General features: G+C 42.7%; 1 protein-coding gene across 6 annotated transcripts in view; it reads right to left on the reverse strand.

The window, feature by feature from the left end:
• Positions 1-19,843, reverse strand: part of RGS6 (regulator of G protein signaling 6) — a 293,044-nt gene extending 273,201 nt beyond the window's left edge. For 4 of the 6 annotated variants that reach the window (XM_074584769.1, XM_074584764.1, XM_074584760.1 and 1 more), the window contains exons 1-2: positions 19,553-19,843; positions 6,159-6,263 (exon numbers count right to left, since the gene is read on the reverse strand). In XM_074584769.1, the coding sequence (XP_074440870.1) occupies positions 6,159-6,242 (84 nt within the window). In that variant the 5' untranslated portion in view covers positions 6,243-6,263; positions 19,553-19,843. Of the gene's footprint in view, positions 1-6,158; positions 6,264-18,461; positions 18,968-19,552 lie in introns of those variants that run through there. The other 2 variants (XM_074584758.1, XM_074584761.1) reach the window with 2 other exon arrangements.
• Positions 19,844-24,752: the final 4,909 nt, after the last annotated feature.

Consider the following 24,752-nt stretch of genomic DNA (forward strand, 5'->3'; position numbering starts at 1 on the left):
GTATTTGTGTTTTTCACTGCCGTTGCACAATGTTGGACCATGACTGTCCTATGACTTACCAGCATACTTGGGTCTCTCTTCTCTGCTGCTCCTACCCCACAGATAGGACTAAATTTAACGCTGTGATTCCTCTCCCCAAGATTTTGTAATATGAGGTATGGAAAGGAGAATTATTGAACGTTACACCTGTTATTATAGGAAATGCCAAGAGGGAACCTCCTAGATAAAAAATATCCATTTCTGCCTTTACTGCAGCCACAATTTAACAAGTAGCCCATCTTGCACACAGGCATTTCCCCCTCTCTGTGCAACACCTTATGCAAAGTTGTTGACACAGTAAGTCAGCTGGATAAAGCAATTAGCAAGGCTTCAAGAAATGGTCAAATTTTGTTTATATCCAAGGCACCTGAGTATTTGCAGGAATAAATTAACCGAAACCTCCTTTTCGATGTGCAGTACAGAAGTGCAGAGTTAAAGTTGTCCTGCTGCCTAACCTGTATGTTAATACATCTTGGTAACATGACTGGATTTAAATTTATTTTCCAACATTAACAATGCTAGTTTGGGGGTTACTTATCAAAAATTGTGTACGTTTCAATTCCTGAAGTACTGATATGTACTCTCAAATTCAGTCCTAGTTTAATCCTGGGTTACTGCTTTTAGACTGGAAACAGAATAAAAATCAGGAAGTGTCGAGCAAGATGGCTTAAAATGCAATAAAGTAATCTCTAACGACAGTACAGGAAAATCTCTGGGTGAAGAGTGAAGACTATAGGTCTGCAGTGTTATGTAGCACAACTTAAGAGCAAACAAATAGTAGTCTTGGTGTTCTGACTAGCTCCAAATACCTGTGTTACTTTTTTTTTAACCAAACAGCTAATTTTAACGACAGTCTCTTCCCCATCTTTCTGCTTTGCAGTCCATACATTTTTTGCACGCTTACATCTGTCTTCCCAACTGCTTGTTCTCCCGTTTTCCACCCTATCACCACGTTGGACCAGGTCTGAGAGCAGCAGTCCAGCTATTTGCCTGGACTGGAGCCCCGGAATCTGCCTAGAGAAAAGCTGCTAATGTAAGGTTGCCTTTTTCTTTTTTTTTTTTTTTTAAAATGATTACAATTCAGATCTTAAACCAGAATTTAAAAAGAGAGTAAGGCTGCCAAGTACCGAAGGTAGCAAACAACTGGGATTTTTCTGAAAGCATCTTGTGGCAGCTGCAAGTTTGTATTACATTTACTTACAACAGTAATTGCCTTCAGAAATTAGATTTTCCTGCTTGTTCAAAAGATTTATGATGAGTAACCATAAAAATTCAAAATTTAACTCACTAAGTGCCAACTTTAGCAAGCAGATATAGAAGATGTGTCTGGCAAAATTAAGCAGAGATGTAAACATACCATCTGATAATCCAGGTCAATTCTTTGATGATACCCTTTGATACCCCTCAGAGCATGCATGCTCACAGGGGTTCTAAACATTCTAACAGTATGGTTTGTGAACTCTTCCCCATCCTAAGAGATCTTTCTCAGGAACAAGTTCACTTTGCTATCCATTCTACATTTTAATTTCTGTGTTTTCATCCTTCTTGTTATATTCCCCAGGTACTCCTAAACAATTCTTCCTTATTAGCATTTTCAGTTCTTATTTGGTCAAGCCCGAAATATTTCAGTTTTTCTTTTCTCTCAGTGACATGACAATTTTCCATCATCCTTTCTGTAAGAGGATTTGATTTGCCAATTTATTTTGGTAACAGGTCGCCTAATAGGTCTAGTGCCAGAAGCTGTTTGTCAACAGTTTGTCTTTCAATACAGTCTGCAGAAGGTGAACTTTCAGACCCAGATTATTGGAATGATGAGCCAAAAGGCCCCTGGGACATAGTAACTAGCACTTGGAAGCCAGAAAGACAATAAAGAGTGGCTGGATTTCAAGAGAATGTGACAGGTGTTTAAAATCAATTGATATTTTCTGTTACTGTTTGCTTGGAGTGTATTTCTCTCCTCTCACTGGCTTTTCATTGCATTTTTTTTTCCTTCCGTGCTGCAGCACCCACACAACGCTCAGAGACTGAAGTGAGGACTGGGATGTCACTCACTTCCACAGAAGCCCTTGTGTATTGACATTACCTGCTCCCATGAAAAGAAGGGTAGCGCATTTCAAATAGTCTTTTTGAGCACTGCATACTACTCTTCCAGTAATAATCCCAACAAAAAATACATCAGCATCTTCTGCAGATGTGGCCAGACTGATTAAAGAGAACATGGCTCCTCTGTTTTACTTGTAGAGCAGCACTTAAATGGTAACGCAATTTCTGCAGAGACCTTAAATTTTTCATTGGATATCACTATGCCACACAAGATAAATGACAGCACACCCTTACTGCGGCACTACCCACAGCCCTGTAACCAGCCCAGACACAGACACAGAATCTTAGTGGTTGGAAGGGACCTTTGAGATCATCAAGTCCAACCACATAAAAAAAAAAAACAAACCACACACACACAAAAAAAAAAAGCACCCACCAACTAAACTCCACACCCACAACCCCACACACAACACCCCACCACAAACCAATAATCTTGGGCACTAGGGCATGCCCTGAAGAGCCATGTCTACACGTTTCTTAAATACCTCCAGGGATGGTGACTCCACTACCTCCCTGGGCAGGCTGTTCCAGTGCTTGACCACTCTTTCAGTAAAGTAATTCTTCCTAATATCTAATCTAAATCTCCCTTGCTGCAGCTTCATACCATTTCCTCTGGTCCTGTCGCTATTCCCTTGGGAGAAGAGGCCAACCCCTGCCTCTCTACAATTTCCTTTCAGGTAGTTGTAGAGGGCAATGAGGTCTCCCCTCAGCCTCCTCTTCTCCAAACTAAACATGCCCAGTTCCCTCAGCCTCTCCTCATAAGACTTGTTCTCCAGACCCCTCACTAGCTTGGTGGCTCTCCTCTGGACACGCTCCAGCACTTCAATGTCTTTCCTGTAGTGAGGGGCCCAAAATTGAACACAGTACTCGAGGTGAGGCCTCACCAGTGCCGAGTACAGAGGCACGATGACTTCCCTACTCCTGCTGGCCACGCTATTCCTGATACAAGCCAGGATGCTATACTATATACATGTTTGTATATACAGGACTAAGTACTGAGACATACAGAGGGATGAGAGGAAGCACAAATCCTAGGAGTAGGATGCAGCTTGCTTAATTATAGGTTTCTACCATATGACATAAGCACCTGACAGCTAGGTGTTGAGGCACCCATGATAGTCAATGGAGAGCTAGTCAATAAAGCTCATGTAGTTTAGGGTACAATCAATTTTAACAAGGGTAGGGTGAGGCAAATCACACCCTAAACACTACTTACCCTAATAAGTGCATCTGCACTACCTAATTCACACACAGATGTCTCCCAGAACAGTAGGGCAACACTGAGCATTTTGGATTAAAAAAATAACATGCCTCACAATTTGATAAATATCAGCCCCCAAAAGGTTAACCCTGAAGGTAGAAGAAAGTAAGACTTATCTCATTGAGACCATCTGCTGTAGCAATCAAAGCAGTTAGAATCCATTTGCTTGCAGGAGTCCATAGAGAATATCACAAACTAATTGGAGTCAAAATAAATTAGTTTATTTTGTTCTGCATGGCCAAAATCCATCCCACTCAGTTTTACCTACCTAAGTAAAGAGAACAGCCTGTTCTAGGCCTTTCTCCATAAACAAAACAAAGATTGCTCCAAAGGGACACTCAGCACCGCCTAAGACCTGATTTGTCCTTCAATGTGTGGATTTCATGCTAGTGATCAAAAGGAAAACCAGGCTACAACAAAAACCCTCTTAGCTTATTAACTTCAAATTGGCTGCAGTAAGTCTCAGTAAAGAAAGCATGAACAATTTGGGGTTGTACTTCTAGGGCTTTCCTCCCTCATAACCCACAGACGTGACAGTTATGACAAGCAACAAAATAGGTGACACTTACAGCAGGAATTACTGTGGTCCTATTATTGAAGCCCACCCTTATTTCCTCTTCCTTAGGGGGACCAACAATTGCATCTCAGGATTCCTGCTATAAGCAAACCTCTTCTTTTACTGTGACACAACACCAACCCTCAACTGTACAGTATGCTGGCAGATCATGGTCTGTATTTCAGGGAGTCCAGTGCAGTGTTTTTCTCATTCATTACTGGCAATCAAGCCACTTGAAAGGAAATGAGAGATGAAGAGCTAAACACTCATTTGGAGAGAGGAGAAATAATCAAGAGAATAAAAGTCTTGTCTCAGATTTTGCATATGATTTCTCAACACTAAGGAACATATAATTGATGTGTAACACATATAACTAATATCAATCAGTAAAGTAGATTTAGAAAGTCAACCAATGGAAGTTAACTTTGAAGAATAGGTAATATTAAGCCTATTCATAAAAGTAACAAAAACCCTCAACAAAGAAAAAAAACAAACAACTGACAGACATACATTAGCTTAATACTGACAAAACAATATAATATTACTGAACAATGCATGGGGCGTGCTATTCTAAAAGATAACTGTGTATTTGACAGAGGACTATTATGAAGGGCTGATGATACTGACGTCTGAGCAATACCAGTAAGGAAAGATGGATCAAATGGTATGAGTACATTCCCCATTGATACTGCAGAACTTGCAACCCTTATTCTACAACAACAATAATTAAACACTAAAAGGCAAAGAAATGGAGAAATCCTTAAGTAGAAATGCCATAAGATGAACAGAAAGTGAGGCCCATTCAAATATAACGTTTTTGAGAACAGGTAAGTGGATTCTCTGCAGAGTCACAGATTTAATGCCCTAATTCTAGATCATGCAACCAGAAACTTCTTTCATATCCCCGTTCCACTTCAACTTGCTGGGGTGTTGGACCTCTCAGCAAACAGGTTCCAAAAAGATAATCTGACTAACCGACTACCGCTACTTCCAAATTAGCAGCCAAAGTGTGTTCATAACACATTCAAAACAAACAAGCCTACACATTACCCAGAAAATTTTCCCATGTTAACAATTCCAGATTCCAAACCAAATATGCAACAACTAAACCAAAATTATGGTTATCAAAAAGTAACACTTTAAACAACTTATGCTCTGTACAAAACCTAAATTATTTTCTCAGCATATGAAAGTCATCAAGATTGCAGTCACGCAAGCAGAAAACAGTACCATGGACACCCAACACATTTTAGATTCTTATAGCTATTTTGTAAGGTGTAAAAACATAAATTTTACCCAGGGCTGTACTACACAAGAAAACTTGATGTGAGATAGCATTGTAGCTCTTGAGTTAACAGAATGTTAGCTTACTTGAGCCATGCAAGAGATTTTATTTTTGTCAGAACCATACATCACTTTCGCATGCTATTTAAGAAACATTCTGCAAGCTAAATAACATATATTTACACAATTTCATTAAATTACAAAAAGACTATATTTCACAGATAACAGATACATCTAACCCAGAGTAAAACACCTTAGAAAATGGGTCAATAGATTGCTTTCCTTCATCTTTTATACTACCTCCAAAGTACTTCAGAATAAGATTTTATCATGGTGAAAGAAAGTTCTTTGACACCGTGCATTGCTATTATTTTATCTTTGTCCAATTAATTTTTCACTAGCACTTGAGAGTTTTCTCTTTTTTAATTTAAGAAATGCAACGGGAGAAGTAATAACAACTACCTGCAAAGAATCGAACTGTAAATTATGCAACAAAACCCACAACATGGAAACAGAAAAAAATGTACTAAAATATTGTTGTATGCCAGCTGCTTTATTCTTAGCGTGATAAAACTTGGAGGGTACATATAATTACTTTAGCTAAACTTAGTAAACTTGAACGATTAGGTAAAGTCACCTCACAATCATTCACAAGAAGTTATAAATTTCAAGTTATTAGTTTGCCATCAAATATTTTATACTAACAAGCTTAAATGCTTCCACTGAACAGAATAAAACTTCCAAGCTCTCAAACACTATGGTTTTAAATACCTACTTTCCTGAAAACTATTTCAGCTATTCATCCAAGCAGCCTGAAACATACCTTGGACTTCAAAAGGGGCATGGGATCCTTTTACAAGTCAACCACATAAGAGATTTTTTTTTTTTTCCCCACAAACAGCTCCAAATCCTTACCTTTCTGTAGACTATCATATTTGGAGAACTGTCCTCTGGGTCAGCGGTTTCCACAGTACTCGGATCAGTGGGTGCTTGGGCCATGTTTGCCTCTCGTTGGTCAGACTGCAAGGACAGGAGCAAAAGTCAGCATCACTCCAGGCTGCAGGGGAGCATGGCAGGGACACACGACTAGCTCCAAGGCAGAGAAATGAGGACGGCAGAGAGGGAACAACACTCCAGACTTCACACAGTGCAGGATTTTATCACACTGTGTCAGACAGTTAAATGCTTTGAACTGATTTGTCTAAAGCACAACGCCCCAAAAGCGAGGACCACCAAGTCGCGTACAGTTGTGGTTTGGGTCATCCCATACACACATTTCTGTGGAGCCACGTGGTGACCTTTCCTAGTCCAAGAGGTAACATTGCCCGTTACAGACACTGGCATTAAAGCTGTTTGACAAGCTCCATTTCTTTAACATTGGAAGTATTGAGATTTCCCATCTCAACATATTTTATTAAAAATTGAGACAAAAAAGTCTAAGTATGTTCACACATGCATAATTTACACATTCATTCCAAAACCACAGTTCCCCACTAAACTGCCTCCCTTATTTAAGGAACAAGATACTTTCCAATTCCTTTCTCTACCCACTTTGCACATTCCCACAGGCAAAAAAGTGCCCCAGCATATAATATACATACACAGCATACAATTATATGTATAATACAGCCCCAAGCCATTCTTGCTGTCAGTTATCAGCTCCCAAGGACAAGTCAACTGCCAGAATTGGACAACCTCAGACCGTACCCCAGCTCTGTCCTGTCTCAGCAGTGAAAAGGCTATTACTGTAACATGGCAGCTTCCACTGGAGCCAGAAGCAGCTGAGATATCCCTTTAATCAAGGGATAATAGAGACCAAGGTTAAATAATTTACATAAATCCATGTAAATTTACTTCTTTCTTATAAAGGATGCATGCACACGCACGACTGTGGGCACAAATGCATTTGTACATGCACTTATCAATTTTGAAACTCAGTAATATAATTCTAGCTCAAATTAAACAATATACATACGTATCACCTTTCAAAGGCATGTTCAGACCAATTTAGACACGACTTCATATTTAAAGGACATAAACTTATTTTAACTCCTATTAAACTCTCATATTTTCCTAGAAGCCCAAACACTGGACTGCTGTGCCAGGTCACGAGCTAAAAAAGAAATGGAATAAATTATCTAAGTAAAATTATTAGATGCAAAAAATTAAATAAAATGGTGAAAGGTAAAGTGTTTTAAAATTATAGCACTTTGAATGATTTACACTAATGTGCATTTTCACAGCACTTCTTAGTCATGATTTCAAGGCACTGAAGAATTAGGCTCTAGGCATCATCACTCAATTGAACAAAGTAGGTGGAGATTTTATGTAACTTTCTGAAGGCAACTACAAAGCAGAGTTGAAAGCCTATGTCAAGTCACACGAGTTTCAGCTTCACCTGCACTACATAAAGACCACGTTCACTCCTTACATTATATCTGAGATTATACACGCATACTTTAAAAGAAAGCAACTGCAACTTTTAATTGAGCAATGCTCCTTTAAAGTAGAAATTTCCAATTTCTAATCAAAAAGCTTTCTGCAGCATTACTTTGTTGCGCTTCACCCGTTACATTATTCACTTTGAACGTCCACGTTTACAAATTCTGTTGCTCTTGTTATACTGTCAGCTCACTGTATCTTCTGTGATACTTCAGGATTTTCCCCCCATAGCACATCTTGAAGCTTTTCATCTACTCCAGTGCAACAAGACAAAAACATCTTGCACAATATGCAGTAGTGGCTGTCACACTGTTTACAGTAAGAACAAGGGAGCCACCAACTGCCTCTGAAGATCTACAAAAGGTACTCAATACAAATAAACCTGTTGTTGGAGGACAGAAATTTGCAAAAGTGCTTCCCACTGGTGGCCAGCATATCCTGGGTTTCAGTCAGGAGCAGCCAGACCAGGGCCGCTGTTGTAGGAGTGACAGCAGGATGGATGTCACAGGGGGCAAGGCTGGAGACAAGGCAGGACTGGGATGCACCTCAGAGAAGAGACAAGTGTGGGCATCCCTTCCATGCAGCCTAGGCACTGCTGGTGCTGGGATGAGTCTTAGTGTGGCCCCTGGACCAGGAGTCCCCCACGGCCCTTGCAGAATTGTCAAGGCTCTGACCATCACCCAAGTTTCTTCTCTTTCTTTTAGACTGCTTTAAAAAAAAAAAAAAGAAATCCTTTACACCTGTACTTTTTAACATATGGGAGTTGAGTGGAGCCCAGCCCACAGTGATGCAGGACTGCTTCCCTGCACTCCTGCCATGCCAAAGCCTGGTTTTCAAACCAATTCACAAACAGGGCATTCTCACCAGCCTGAGGATTGCAGCACTGATTTCACACCCCACAAATGCAGGCAAACCGCCAGCCACACAGCAGCAATACCTCTGACCAAGGAGCAACATCGGCAGAGCCACAAAGGAGCACCGCTCTGCCTCTGCCTGGGCACAGACCACCAGGGAGAAGGGTGGAGAGCCCAGAACCAGGGCTCCAGTGATGGACGCTACCTGCTGTGAACACAAATGAGACCACTCATGTTCAAAGTACAGGGTTTTTTTACCCTAATACTATGTTAACATGCTGCATTTGCAATCCTTTAATTAATATAATGGTATGTGAAAGTCCACATCTGACTTGCAGAGTTCTCTGTTAAAAAACAAATCAACAAAAACCCGTAGCCTGGTGTGAAAGAATTGCAGGATTAAATTTTCAAGGGATCCTATTGAAATCTATTCTTTCTACACAATTTTTTTCCTCACTGACAGCCCAGTCTACTCAAGATGCAAACAGAAAGACAACCCTGTGTCACTAGACAGGTTAAAAAAGAGTCTGCCCTCTGAACCCTTCTCTAAGCACATGTTCACGACGCAACAGCCAGAAGAGAATCCAGCTCACTCTTATACAGACATTTCAGCTACACCGGGATGAAAAGGGCAAAAATAAACATTTTATTCAGGTTTTTAAAAAAATTAAAAGTACACAATGCACAGCCTCCAGTTAAGAGCCTTGCCAATTACTATCTGAAGACTACCATCAGCTCCTTATTCTACAGGCAGCTTACTACATTGCCAGTGGCTAACTCACCAGCCTGCATCCACACATCACCAATCTAAATCCAAATGTGTATCTTCAAAAAATGAATGGTCTCTGAATTCCAACTCCCAGGTTCAAAAGATGCTGTTTTCCCACATCTGTTTTTCTGACAATAGCCACGCTTGCAGTAATCCAGACTCCTCAGCAGCAAAAGTGACAAAAATTGAAAACCATTTGTGCTTGCCATTCTCTCACTCTGCCACACACAAGGAGCAAACCCGCGTCTTCAACTTCTTGTTTATGGATAACACGGCCTATGAAGCCTTTAAAAAAAATACTCCCAAAAATAAGCTAAAAAGAAAGCGTGCATTTGCCCCTTGCCGATTTTTCCTTTTTTTAAATTTTATTCTTTATTCTAGAACAGTTCTGCTTTTTCCTGAGAAACATAATCATACTGCACTAGGTAGACAGCTGTTGACAAAATGCACTGAATCACAAGAGTTTTATCTCTCTCTCATCTGATCAGGCTCCTCAAACCTCTCCCAAAAACCAGAAGCTGCAGAGATAAGGCTCCCATACGTTACAAAAGGATCAGTGAACTCCTTTGAACTGGAATAACCAATTTTAAGAATGCCCTGAAAAGCAAGAAAACAGAAAACCGTTTTTTTTTTACCACAGCTCGCCTCTTTGGAGTTTATGATACAGGGGTTTAATAATAACATTTCAAAGACAACAACCTATATGTTTTTCTGCATAAACACTGTCAGTATTTAATCTCTATGTATATGTAAATTCAGTGAAAACAGCTAAGCAGTAAGAGCTTCTCCTTAATGTTCTAAAATACCTTGACTACTGTAAGAAAAGACTATTGTAAACAACACTTCTGTAAGAAAACTCTTATAGGCACAAACACCCATGCAATTCACAGAAATTAGCCCACAAAGGAGTCCTTATAGACTCCGGGTTTTATAGATAATAGAGAAAGAAATAAGTACAATGTTAGAAGAAATTCTGCAAAACAAGCTATTTCTCGAAAACATCACCAGCATTTAACAACCCAAATACAGGGTCATATTTAGACTCTAATCCTGCATTTTAATAAATAGCCAACTTAATAAACAAAATTCATAGTACAAAACATTTCTTGCACATCAGAGAGAAAACGAAATAGTTTGTTATAATATGCATGAATTTAATCCTGGAAAACAGAATCTACTACATGAATCCCCATGAAAACGTCCATTAGCACCGCCCGGCTGAAATAAAATTTTGGGTGACAGTAAGTGGAAATTACCTTTATGCTATGTATTTCAAGGGCACCTTATCATTCACATGTAGTGCTAATGTCAAATCAGGAGATATTTGGAACTTTAGCACATAACCATAGAGTAAAACATAATTTCATGTCATTAATACCTAGTTAATTTCTAGTTAGTGAAACACATCAAGACTACATGACTTCTACATGCACAAGAAATCACATCACCACATGCCTTGCTGAACTGATAATTACCCAATAGCAAAAATCCCTACCTGCTTTGCTGGAATATTCAGACCTAATAGATCATGTTATTAAGGTGACAGGAGGGAAGAGACAAGGGAAAAAAATAATCAGTCAATCTGAATTCAATTAGTCCCCATTAATATTAAGTCGATATTTCACATCTATTACAAAAGTCTCTCTAGAATTGCACTGGAAAGAACAAAAGTTGTAGCTCCATTTTCCTCTCCTGGTTAACTATTACTTCATTAAACTAGGACTTGGGCACGCCAAGCAAGGTGTGTGTACTAGAGGACAACCAACTACAGCAACCAGAAGATCCCCAGGTCCAACCTGGGCGATGCAGTCTGCTTTCAACCGGTGTAGCTCGGTCAGAGCACTGCACAATTCACCTCTACTCTTCCTTCAGAGGTAAACTCCTTTGACTAGTGAAATAACCTGCCAAATGGGAACTGATACAACATCCACCTGAATCAGACAAAAGCTGGGAAGACTGGAACTGAGATCAAAACTCCACCATCTTCTCCAGTATCCTTACTGGAGAGGAGGGGGAAATACTGGTAGTATACATGGCACTGCTGACCACTGTGCTCAGCCAAACAAGACTCTGCAAGCATGTTCCCCTCCTCAGACTGATGTTGAGGAGGACACAAGGGCTAGTGAAACAGGGGCTGGGCATCCCCATGTAGGGAGCCATACCACAGTTAGTAGTGACAGACTGAAGGGTCTTGTGCCACTCTGGATACTGCAGCGCTGCTCCCCTGCATGCAGAAGCAGCAAGGAGAGTCTGCTTTCGATCAGTGAAGTACAGCTCCCAAAGCATCTAAAAATCCTTGCCATGACTGTTTTGGACATCAAATTGTAACTGAAGTTACTCTGAAAATACTTTCCCAGTGGAAGATCATCCCAGACCTTCTGCCCCTCCTTGCAAGTGCTGAGCACTGCAGTACTATCAACAATATTCAGGCTGTTGCCTTTTTTTAAGGAACCAAGTATAAACAGCCCTAGCAACTGCACTTAATGTTCGAATTTTTGCCAAACAAATTCCTCTTTGTTTATGAGAAAGCAGTTTTGTTTATACTGTGAGAATTCATGGATTTTAAAGGACCCTATTCCTCTTTTTGCTGAGGCTGGAGCTCACAGGGAGCCCCACGCTGAAGTACTGGAGCTCAATGCTTCTCTTGCTCTGCAACCAGCAGTATGAAAGATGGGCGCGCATCTAGGCATGGAAACAGCAGAGACTCTTTTGCCTCACTCTGCCAGAGCAGCAAGAAAGGACCCAATTCTGGGACATTCCCTTTTTCTTACCTTTAAGGAAACTGGGATCCTGATGAAGACTGGGGTTTCCAATTTTGATTACTCTCACGGAGATTTCCTAAAGGTGCAGTCTCCTTCCATACACTTACCTAAGTGCTTCCTGTGAAAAACTTGCCTCAAAACATCTTATAGCTATGTCTACATTTCCACACAGTACTAGGGCAGGAAGCAAGCTCCAGGCTCCTGATCATCGGCACTGCTAAACTGATGTTTTGCTCCCAGGTTCTCTTTCGCAGACCTCCAAACCAGTATGTGGACATAAATCTGGGAACACAGTTCTCACCCATCATCACTTCTTCCCAAGAGTCAGCGTGGATGACTTTACACAGGGTTTGACTTCCTGCTTCTTATCCATTCCTCCAGCAGTCTCCCAATAGATTCTGCAACCCCACACAGCCTCCCACCATGTCCCAAGTCATGTGACATATAACTTCATCCTTCTGGTGGGCTGCAGGACAATCTCACATTTTTTAAAACACTGTACTTGGGGAAAAAACCCACACATAACAATCACTGTATCTTCAGGCCACAGCAATACCATCTGGCGGCCAGAGGAGATCCCTCTGGCCAAGGATATGCACTATGGCCCCAGCCACCTCTTAGACAGGACTAGCTCTCACATGAGGCAATGCAAGCCACTTGTTTTCCTGCAGATAGACACAGTCTACACATTTAAACTCTAATCACATGTAACCTAATGTGAGCAGCTGGTTTCTGTATGTACTCCTCTCCAATCACTTGCTGTTCCCAATCATGCATGTCCTTTATTAAAACGAGTAAATATTCACAGTGTGGCAGTCTAAGTAGAACATTGCTAACCAGGGATCACCAAGGCCTTGTACCACCTCCAAAAAAGGGCGCGCTCTGTGGTGTTGAGCAATTTTCTCTCCATCTGTGACGAATGCCGTAGTAGTCACTCTGTCACATAACTCTATAACAGAAGACACTAAGGATGGATAGTTCCAGTTGTGTTAGCCACAGGTGACCCGTCTCAGTAACCTGGCAGATTATCAGACTGCGTCCTGATAAACGATGGAAGACAACTACCTTCCCCCCCTTTCCCCAGGGAGCCACACCCCATTTTGATTCTATATATTTCTAAATCTGCAGATATTTGTTGCATTTCGGAATGTTGAAAATACTGTCCACAAGTGGTTGTTACATCCAGGAAACCTAGGGGTGGAAGCCAAGACAAAGTAACTTTCTTGGCACCTGACACTGACTAGGTCCCAAGTTCCCCAATGCCCAATTAGAAGCATTCTCTCTCTCTTTTTTTTTTTTAAATAGACATACGCACTACCAATGTTCTGGTCTGACCACCCAAGGTGTACTGGAAGCATTACTGACTTAAAAGGAAGACCTTTCACACTTTCAGAGTTTTCAATATATTATTTGACAGACAGATAAACAAGGTGAACAAGACAACCAAATAGAAAAATGGAATGGGGATGGGTGGTAGCAAATATTGACACACAAATTACTTATCAACAAGGCAAATTTTTCCCTTTATGAAATCAATTGTTGAAATGGGCACTTGCATACCAGATTTACTTTTAATGGATCAGAATGATGTTATACCCAGGAAGAAACTGCCTCAAATACCTCCATCCTTCTTCCAAAGAATTCAGAACAAAATGGAGTATCCACCTGTAATCAGTCTACCTTCCAATAAAAAAATACTGCTGTGAGTGCAAGAGCTCCTGGAAAGGCTCTGAGCCAACACACTGTTACCAGGGATAGCTACAGAGAATATAACAGCAAATATACACTGAATATTTAACTGAAACAAGTGTCAGTACTATACGGATTTAGAAATGCAAAGAGATAGATATAGCCCAACTTTGAACTTCATCTGAATTGGTGATCCTAAACTACTGCAGTATTTATAAAGTGCTATCAGTCTGCAAGGCGCAGTTGCAAAGGACAGCGCTGAAGCTGTGTGTTGCTGTTTTACAACAATGCCAACTTACTGGCCAAAATCATTCCCTGTGGTAAATGAGTAACTGCACTGATGATACAGAGCTTGAGGATAGACTTCTAATCTCCTCCAATATAAGTCCCTCTTCCTTGGATCAGTTAAGGTGTGCTCAAAGCATCTTGTCCATGAAGTTGGTCCGTCAAATACACCATCTCTGAAAGTGCCTTGTACTATACGCACCATAGAAAGTATTAATTACAACTACAGTAAGCTAATTCTAGCTGGTGGACTACATTTTCTATTTTACACTGTATCCAATAAGTTGAAAACAACTGAAGAAAACTGATTCAAAGAGAAAATTAAATGAGAAGCAGCACATACTAATGGATGCTCTAATACAGGCTTAGAAGAAAATCAAAATATTAAAATAAAAAAATACAGGCCCCAGTACCTGGGGGCCTAGAATTACTCCATCTAAACTCCCTGTTCCAAACAGAGCTTGCTAAAATAAATCTCCCTTCAAGTAGTCTAATGCAAGTCGATACAACAACCAAGACACCCCTGCATTGATTAGTGACTGCACAATCTCATTTAAAACACCCCAAGGTGCTCAGAGTTCTTGCTGGTTGTTCATTTTCAAGAGGATGGAAAATTGCAAGTATCCTGCAATCAAATTAAATGTGAAATTTGCTACCCAAAAGCACAGGAGCTTCTGAAGATGCAGCACCATACAATACCCTCGGTATAAATGAACACAACTGGTTGCATCCCGTGTACTTCAAGGACGTGATGCAATACACTATGATTTCACTGCCCTGCTGTTTATCACAACAACACACAGCCTTTTCAGATGCAAACTACGTCCAAATCATTTGGGTAATTGCCATGTAAAAAGCATCTAAGCCACTCCTGAATTAGCTAGCTCAAGTTCACGCACCCACACAGTGCAGCAGAGTCTACAAATCCCAGTGCAGCACTTCATCTACCCTGAACTCCACAATGCCATAACTGTACTATTATAAATACCAATATATGCTACATGCATTATAAATACTAATATAGTTTACTACTACTGCTGTTATACTATAATACTTCTATAAAGACAGTTCCTTTAATTGAGCTAATACGTGGCGATGCCAGACTACCATTACACTAGTGAAGGCATAATCTAAAACTAGTTGCTCATCAGTGACAGAGGCAAATATTATTTTCTCTTACAAAGTGATAAACTAAATCACAATGAAATTAAGTGACTTCCCACGTTCACATAATGGATGACAGAGCAATAAATTGAACATATAAGCCCTGGCTTTCCAACCATTAGTTATCATTTGCTCAACACGCATCCCCATAGCGCAGTAGGTCTGTAGTAATCAATCTGAGGAGCTTTTAACTACTCTGTGAACCTTTCACCGCTAATGCCAGGTTCTATAAGCGCAGTGGAAAAAATGAAGTATTGTCCCTTTCTGCTGGGATGATGACTGTAATGTCTAATTGAAGATTCCTGGCAAAAATACAGCACTAATTCCTCTTCACCGTCTAACTACCTCATGGTCCCCACCACCCCCACATAGGTGAAGTGCAGTACCAGTGCCTTACCCCGATGCTGCTGAGCCTAGGAGCAGATAGCTGTTTCCAGCATGACAATACAGAGCTCACGGGACATCAAAATGTCAGAAACTTATTGCTTACTGAAATTTTAATCTACTTCTCTTTCTCTCTCTCTCCACATTCTTTGCCATCAGCTACAGAAATGTTAAAAAATAGTATGAGATCTGATGTAACACAAGTGGGTAGCAGCAGTCTCTCTTGACTCCACAATCTTCCTAGAGCTTGACAACCAACAAGTAAAATACAAATTAGCTCCTCTTCACAGATAGAGCACAACAGCAGAAATTAGCTCATTCTCCAGTCACCACAATACCCTATCACTCCAGCTGGAAACAGTAACTGAAATCATGGAAAAGTCTTTTCATGGTAAAATTTATGTAGATTAAGAAAACACTATGGATTCACTAATATAATCCTTTAAAAACTTTAAAAGTCACTATATTATTCAAGGAAAATTGTAGTCAAACACAGTTTAGAACTCTCCATGATACATCTATTACTATCTTTTCAAGGGGCATAAACATACACCAAATTTCTCAAAGTACTTCAGACTGCGTGCATTCTAGCTACCTCTAAATCCCCATAAATCCACCATCTCAAGGACACAATGTGCGCACTGGTTTCCTAGCTGCTACGCAGAAAGTTAAGAGACAAAGAGCAGAGGCAGAAATTTGCAGGAAAAAAAGTTGGAGATGTAGGAACATAATAATTTAGTTCAGAGTATGAAGACAGATGTTCAACTATACATAAGTGCTCAAAGATGCAAAGAGGAAATTTCGTAGCCTGAGGAAGTCAGATGTGTAACTCCACCGGAACCAAGAACATTTCAATTCTGACAAGTAGAAGCAATATTCCTACCCTGAAACAGTCCAGAGCTGCTTGGGGAAGTGGACCTGTTTGTTCATACAACCTCCTTTCTAGAGACCCAAGGTGTGCTTGCAGAAATGTGACTGAAGCTCCAGGTGATGAGCACACACAACAGAACACCCGATCATAAGGGCAAAACTGCACTCTTTTAAGATTGGGCATGGGAAGAGCAGCTCACCCTCATTCTGCCACTTTACAACTGCAGGGTTTGATTTAGGTATCAAAGATATCCCTGGCTAGAGCCTCCAGCTTTGTTATCTCTCATTCTTGAAAAGCTAGAGACTCATATGGTTAATTGGGGACGGCAAAAAAATAATCACACCGCAACACCCCTTTATTTCCATTAGGAAGCCTGACCGACACCATGGCAAGATTCAGAAGTTTCACCACAGACTATAGGATGACACACTGCAGCTATTTTGTCTTCCTGCTACTCCACATACAGCAGCTCCTTTTCTTTCCCTGCCATCTGCAAGATTGCTGCAGTCTGCTGGGACAGGGCTGCCCTCTCCTTTTCTCCCCTTCCTGGCTGCTCGAAGGGACGGTGACAGATCCTAGCATTTCCACTCAGCTTTCCTCCAGCTGCCTCAGAAACATTTACCAACACAGAGTTACTCCTGCAAACAAACAGCGCTCGGCTCATCTCTACCATACCAGTGGGCTCCACCAGAATTACATGCTAGACACTGAAACACCTTGTGTGGGGTTAGCAGGGAGGCAACTGCTGCTTTAAGAGGACACACCTTTTCCTCTTATCCTCAGGTGTCACTGATTAGAACAGTTATCTGCACTACCTGCAACACAGGGACCATCAGAGAGAAACTAAGGCAGGCAGTGTCAACAATGACTATATGCAGCTTCTTATTACGCCTTTTCGTAGAAGAGAAGGGTAGTAAGAAGAAACCAGAAAAAAAAAAAATCAGGTAGGTGAACAGCAATCTTTAAACATCTATTACTGATAAACCTCAGTAGGAGATGTGCAGCAAATAACTATTTCTTTCATCTGTTTCTGATCACCACTATAGTTGAAGATGGAAAAAATAAGGGCTATCTAAACTCCACTACACTTGCAGCCTGTTAGGAAAGAAAAAGGGACGTTTGCCATTAATTATTCTATTAGTCAGGTCATTAGAAAAAGGAATAGCTCATCTAAAAATAAAGTCAATAGCAGCTGAGTCTAAACAGTTTCTTCAGCATTTAACACACACATTCAAGCAATGAACACTATTATTCTGTGCTTGTAACCATATGCCCCCAAGTCAATAACTGCTCTTCAACATCTGACCTCTTTTTAAAGCAGATTTACAAGAAAGTATAGTGAAAGTGTTCCCAGTCAGCTGGTAAGAAAGTATTATGGATCATAACTACACAGCAAACAATTGCTAGTCCTTCCGATCTGCAAGATTAGGATAAATCTGTCATTCAATTAAAAAAAAAAAAAAGAAAGAAAGAAAGAAATGGATGATAGCAAATATATACAACCTTCCACTTCAAAATAAACCCAAATCAACCTTGGAGAATATTTATATTTACGATTATATCAAATGCCTTAAATCCCTACAGCTTTGAACTACAGTTAACCTCTTTTGCTATGTTCTTCAGCAAGCAATTACACACAACACTATACCTTTACAGAGCGCTTTCACACTCACAGCTCTCAAAGCACTTCCCACAGAAACACACAAACACAAACGAAACACAGCTTTCTTTGGGATGGGAAGCCACTGATATACAGTGTAATACGCCAACACAAAGGTGAGTTTTACAGTATGGCTTTATTTATCAAAGACAGATTTTCCTGCTTTCTGATCCCTACACCCTGGCAGTTAGCAAACAAAAAACAATCAAGAGCAACCATGCATGCCCATAATCTTTAATTTCAGGGAAGCACCACGCTGCTCTACAGCACGCAGGCTACCATCGGGATGCCGTTCTAGCAAGCCCCTTGCGGGTCAGCTGAAGCAAACCCCGACTTACCCAGGCCGTCCCAGCAAGGGCTGTGTCCAGCAGTGAGAGCAGTGCCGGTGCAGACGGGACGACAAGATCAGAGCCACAGGCGTTGCCTGCTCTTGGAGCAGCAGCCCTGACTGCTATGATGCCCACACCGTACAAGCGGCAGCGTGCCGTTACCTATACAAAAACCTGCATCTTCCTCAAAAAAAAAAAAAAATACTTGAAGCTCCTTGCTGGCCCTGCAAACCTCTTCCTCTACGCCGTCGCAGCTAGCGACTAAGGAGATGCTTTTAGTGTCACAGGAGATTAAGGCTCTGGGAGGAGAGCGCCTGGCAGCTTTACTCGCACACACCGATCCGTCTTCACGCAAACGCACTTTGCCAGCGGATGAAAGTCTATTATTGCCACACGCTACCCAAGCGAAACACTTTCCAAGTTTTCCCACGGGGCACCAGCTCCCCCTTCAAGCCGTACCCCAGCGCTCGCTCGCTCCCCCCCCTCCCACCCCGCCCCGTCCCTCCCCGAGGCCTCCCCCCGAAAAGCTGCGGAGTTTCAGAACCCCCCACCCAGCCCCGTGTCCCCCACCGAGCCCCGGCTCCCCGGGCACAGCCCTTGTACCCTGCTGGGACACCGCCTCCCCCGAAGCCCAGCCGAGCCCCGAGGGGAGAGGACAGCCCCTCTCCGCCCGGAGGGAGCCCAGGCGCCCGCAGCGCCCCGGGCCGTCACCCGAGCCCGGGCCCCCTTCCCCGGGGCCCCCGCAGGAGGGCGAACAGCAGCCGCGGTGCGCTCGGGGGGGACCCGCACGGCCCGGGAAGGGGCACAGTGGCGCGGGCCGGTATATATGGGAACACACACACACATATGTATCTATATATATAACACACGCACCGCCCTGCACCTGCCCGCCACTACCAACTCGGAGCAAACTACCCGCCTCTGGGCCGCCCGGGCAGCCCCTCCCGCCGGCCGGGGCTCCCCTCTCCGCGGCGGGACCGGAGGCTACGGGGGCAGAACCGAGCGGCAACCGCTCCGCCACGCAAATGGGGATAAAGAAGGAAATAACGGGGCCAGGAGAAGCCGCTGCCCCAGCCCTGCCTGCAGCCCACTCCCATTACCTTAGCAACCGCGCCGCCGCCGTCCCCTGCCGCCCCCCCCGCTTCGCCTCTCCTCAGGGCCGGTGGGGGGCCCGCACCATGGCGCCAGCCGGCGGGCGGGGCCGGCGGGCAGCCCCGCGCCTCTCCCAAAAAAGCCTCTCACTCTCCTCAGGCCCCCTCAGGCTGCGGCGGGGACGGCGGCGAGGGTGACGCTGCCGCCGGAACAGCCGCGGGCAGGACACAACCGCGACGGCGCCCAGCCGGCCCCTCGCTGCCTCCGCCCGACCCTCCGCCGGGCGGGAGGGCGGGGGCGGTGGCCCGGGCGGGGCCGCGGGGGCGGTGACGGCCCCGGCCCCGCAGCAGCAGCGCCCGCTGCGGGCAGCCCGGGCCCACGTTTCCGCGCCCGGCACCAGGGGAAGCCACTTCCCCCTCCCCGGCTTGTATCGCCCCCCCCCGCCGCCCCCTTGGCCGGTGAGGCGGGGAAACTTCCGAAGGCGAGTTAAGTCCACCGCGGCCCGAGCTGCCCTCACGGCCGGGAGGGCTGTGCCGGGGAGCGCTGTGCCAGGGCCCTGAGGGCAGGCCTCCGCGACCATCCCTCTGCCAAAATTTCTCGCGTTTCTCACGTTTGGTGTCCACACGCAGGACTTGTTTCTGAAGTTGAAACTCTTGACAGCAAGGCGGCCAGCTGCGCAGGGGAAAGGCAACTTGGCCAGCTTAAATACCCCGTCGCAAAACCCCCGTGCGGTGTCTGTATTCCCCCCTTTCCCAGAATCCCGGGGATTTACCTTATTTGGATGTTACCAAAACCAGGCTTCTATTTGACTAGCCTGCTGATCGACACCAAAACCCACCTTGTGCAGGGATGTCCCATCATGTTATGGTTGTGGCCTGGCCTGGCACGCTGACTTTCTGGTGCCGACTGGTACGTGAAAGTGCTGCAATAATTCAAACCATAAACTCTGAAGAAAAAATTAATTCTGGTGCAACTCTGCATCGTTTCCATTTCTGCTGGATCTGTATCTCCATCTTTCTTCACCCTTCCTGGCTACTCCTTCCTTAGTCTTGCAAATGCCAGGTTCCAGGCTGCGCAGTTTGCCCGTGCTCACTTCTTATAAAAGATCCTTCATCATTATTTCCTGGTTTTTTTGGTCAAAGAGTTTGCACTCCTGAAATGTCACAGGATATTTTTTCAAGATTTTTTTTTTTAAATAAAATTAATCTAAGAATATTTCCATTTATTTCAAGTTTGAGTTTAAACTGCCTGTCATTCCCTTCAAATAAACCAAAGCACACGATACGTTACTTGCCACACAACAACGTTTTCAGGCAAAGGGGGGAGGCAGAGAGTGGCTACCTATGAAACACAGATATTATTCTTTTCCTGAGATTTTCTCAGCAAAGCATTTCAAATCACTAGTTACATGAAGTTATATCAAGTTGTGCTGGGGTATGACTTCATGTCTTATACCAGCTCTATCCAGGAAAAGCTGTTTCTCCTCTGTACTACATGGTCTTTATTCTGCCGGCTGCCTCAAAGGAATGAACATGCAGTAGTTAACAGATCTAAGTGCTTAAGTTTATCAGGTTAACTCAGACCGAAATGCAAGTCCTAGAGAAACGCCATTTTCAAAATACAGGATTGATAGATAACATTTCACCTGCGTCTTAAAATTGCAATTCAAAGAAATTATGCAAGTAAGTTTCCTGGCAGCGTTTCCAGGCCAAATATTACCATATTATGGTAGCACACAATGCTGAGAAAGAAAACTGACTGGAAACATTAAAGCAAAAGTGACCACTGTGCTTTTTTTAAGCATGCTCAACAGAAAAAAATTGTTACCAAAAAAGTACAAATAAAATGAAAGGCAAATGATAAATAAAAATAGGTTAAATGCTGTTTCAGTTTGGGATAATATTTCATATCTTATTTCCACATTTTATACACTAATTAAATGAATCTTTGTCTAGTGGGTTCTCTCAAGTAACAACTACTGTTTGCTCTCTTGAAGACTATTGAAGATTTTCATGCATTAACTACTAAAATACATGATACATAATTAAAACCGAAAGAAACCAAGCTAGGTTTTTATTTGCATTGATCCCTACGCTGAAAACAATGCAGTCAGGCTTGGTTCATCACAGAGATAATTTCTCAGTTTAACCTCTTTCCCAGCGGGAGAGTCCGACAGTTTGATGAGTGTGATTAGAGATGCGGGAACAGTTCCATTTAGATCAGTGGGACATCTCGAGTTGATGTAGAACTAAGCACGTACAGAAGTGTTTGCAGAAAAAGACCTTCCATCTGAAACGCTTTGTTAACGCTCAGTAAGTACTGGGGAAGAATGAGTGGCAAGGGACTGCTACACATTTTTCCAGCCAGGAGGACAGAGTTTTGTTGTCCCCTCTCCGCTGTCCTTTATGATGAGAATTTAAAGCCAGAAGAGACCACCATGGTCCACACCCACTATAGAACATCACCTGTCAGTAATGATACATCATTAAAACCAAAAGAAGCCAAGCTAGATTTTCATTTTCACTGACATTTACACTGAAAATCTTTGGTCAGCTTTACTTTATCATAGAGACTTATTTCAATGACAAAAACACACCTTTTATAAATTTAGCCTATCTTTTACTGGGGACTGCAGCAGCAGAAAACTTCCCCACACCTAGTAATAATCTCCTACAGTTGTACTATCCTCGTGGCTGTAAGGGGGTCATCTTATCACCTTTGAAAGGTACAGCTTTCAGCCGCTGCACATAGCGGCTATGGCACTAGAGTTATACGTGCTCACAGGGCCTGTGCTAACCCTCTTACTCGCAGCTCAACTGTGGGAGTCTCCAGGGCGTTTCACGAGCTTCTTCACATGCTGGAGAGAGTCACAGCACAGCATGGTTCTTCTGTGATTGTCTGGAAAAAAAAGGAGGAGTAGATATGGCTAACTTTCTGCCAGGAGCACCCTCCTCTCCTGGTGCTTGAAGAGAACTCTGTAACGCAGAAGCCGGTACGGCCGCGGAGCTCCAAGATAGAGCCAGTGCTTTCCTCTCAGTTTGCAAACCAACAGCGTTGTTGATCCGATGACTAAGTGTTACCCTGTAGCACTTACTTCATAAATATTCAACAGTTGTTAATTACAAGAAAAAATGGAGCTGCTGGCTCGGGGGTGGGTGCTGAGGCTTCACTGAACCGGTGCTTTTCCCCCATGACGGCAGTAAAGCGGAGTAAGTGCTTCTCTCTGGCTGAGTGCATGTAAAAAGCAAAGACGTTTTCAGAGTTGTTCAAGGTAGGCTCTATTTTTCATAAAATGTTTAATTTAACAGTGACCTAGTTTTACAACAGCTTTCAGTGTCTTGGCTTTTCTTATCTCCTGTGTCTTAGCCTACATCATTAGAACAACAGAGCAATAGGCTTTACAGACTTTGTTAAAGCAAACTAAATAAGACCTTAGCTGGTGGATTAATTCTTCTCTCGTATTTTGTTTCAGGCAGTTGCTATGGCTTGGTTTCTTTGTAGTTTTAAGGAGGTTTTAGCATGTCTTTTATGTCACGTGTTGTAGATTTTATTTCTTAAATGTCAGCTCAAAGCCTTTTGCTTATTTCATGATGATACATTCTTGAGTATCAGGCCATAGCAGCAATCTTGAATTCCTAAGTCTTTTTGCAGAAGGATCCTTTGTTTTGTAAACATTCAATTAATTGTATGGAATTGTTGGCTAGATTACCTAGCAAATCTGGAAGTTTACAAGCAGTACAGACTCATGCTAGCATTCAGTGGGAGCAAGTTGTGGGGTACTGTTAATTTTGCCTACCTTACTTCACCTAACTTGGGCTTCAGAACGAAAAAGTTATTCTCCATCTTGTCATTGCAACAAATAACTGTCAGGTCAAGTGATGTTCACTCTTTCTTTTCCTGTGCACTGCATACAGTATTCTCAGCTATTGTATGTGCTAAGTTCCGTATGGATTCAACAGAAAAAGGAAGTAATTATAAAAAAATCACGTTCATTTCAGCCATGCAGTCGCAGAACAAATTAGGTCTGCAGAAAGATGCCTCTTCCTTCCACCTCCATCTCAGGGACATTCAGGAAATTTTGTCGTTGGAGAGTTACGTACGGGGAGCCTTGCTCTGCTGAGTCCTTCCTGCATCCTTCTATGGAGGGAAAGCCAGCGTAGGAGATGCCACCACATCTGCCAGGTTTACAGGAGTGCAAGTGCTTTCTCTACAGGGAGAATTCTCCTGTGGGAATCTCTGCCCACAAGAGGCTTCCTTTGATCCATGTTAGCGTTGTTTTGCAGAAATTGAACATGTCAGGCTGAAGAACGCAGGTAACATATACTGGCAGTTCTTGAGCCATGAGTTAAACAGCATCAAGCCAAGTGTATACTTCTACATCAACAAGGATCATGCAAGCTAAAACAAAGACAACTTAATAGGAACCATTCAGAGACAGAGTGCACTGGCCTTGCTGAGCTTCACTGAATTCCTCCCTTTTTGCAAAGGGATTTCAGCTGTCTTTGCAAACATGAAATTTGTGTCAGCTCTAATGCTTCTTAAATTTTGCATGACTTCTGACAAAATTCTCCATGACTTGTTACCATCAGGAAAAAAAAAACCACGGTGGTGAAATTCAGGCATGGAGGAACTTGTGCCTTGGATGTAAGGAAGTCACAAAACCAAAAGTATTGAGAATAATTTTTTTGTATAAAGCTAAAAATATCAGAACACCATTAGTAATAGTCCCTCTGTTCATTTTTACCAATAAAGAACACTGTGGAAAAGCAAAATTCACAGTCTTTGCAAATGCACCTGGGACAGTCTCAAAGACCTTGTTTGCTGGAAGTATTAAACGGAGGTTCGTGTAAGAATCTTTGCCTCATACTGTCTTACCTAGAGTCCCAAAATGGACCAAGAGCAATACAAATAATCAGAAGGGGAAAGACTCGGGTTTCCTCAATATTCTGGTTCTTGCTCAAGCATAGCAGAGGCACCCTTGTCTCTCCTGCCTTGGAAATCACACACCTGAACAAATCAGAGGACTGGCTGAGTGAGGAGATCAGCAGGCTCATTCTTTCCTGTGCTAAAAGTGGGTCTTTGGAGGGGATGTTCGGTTTTTCTGTCTTTAACAGGGAGGAATATGCTAAGATCTCTCCACCATTTTTTTCAGTTCTCCAGGAGATCAGTTCCTCAATATCTAACAATGTTTTTTCTTTTCTGTCCTTT

This window comes from Larus michahellis, chromosome 4 (assembly GCF_964199755.1).
Source record: "Larus michahellis chromosome 4, bLarMic1.1, whole genome shotgun sequence".
Taxonomy (NCBI): Eukaryota; Metazoa; Chordata; class Aves; order Charadriiformes; family Laridae; genus Larus; species Larus michahellis.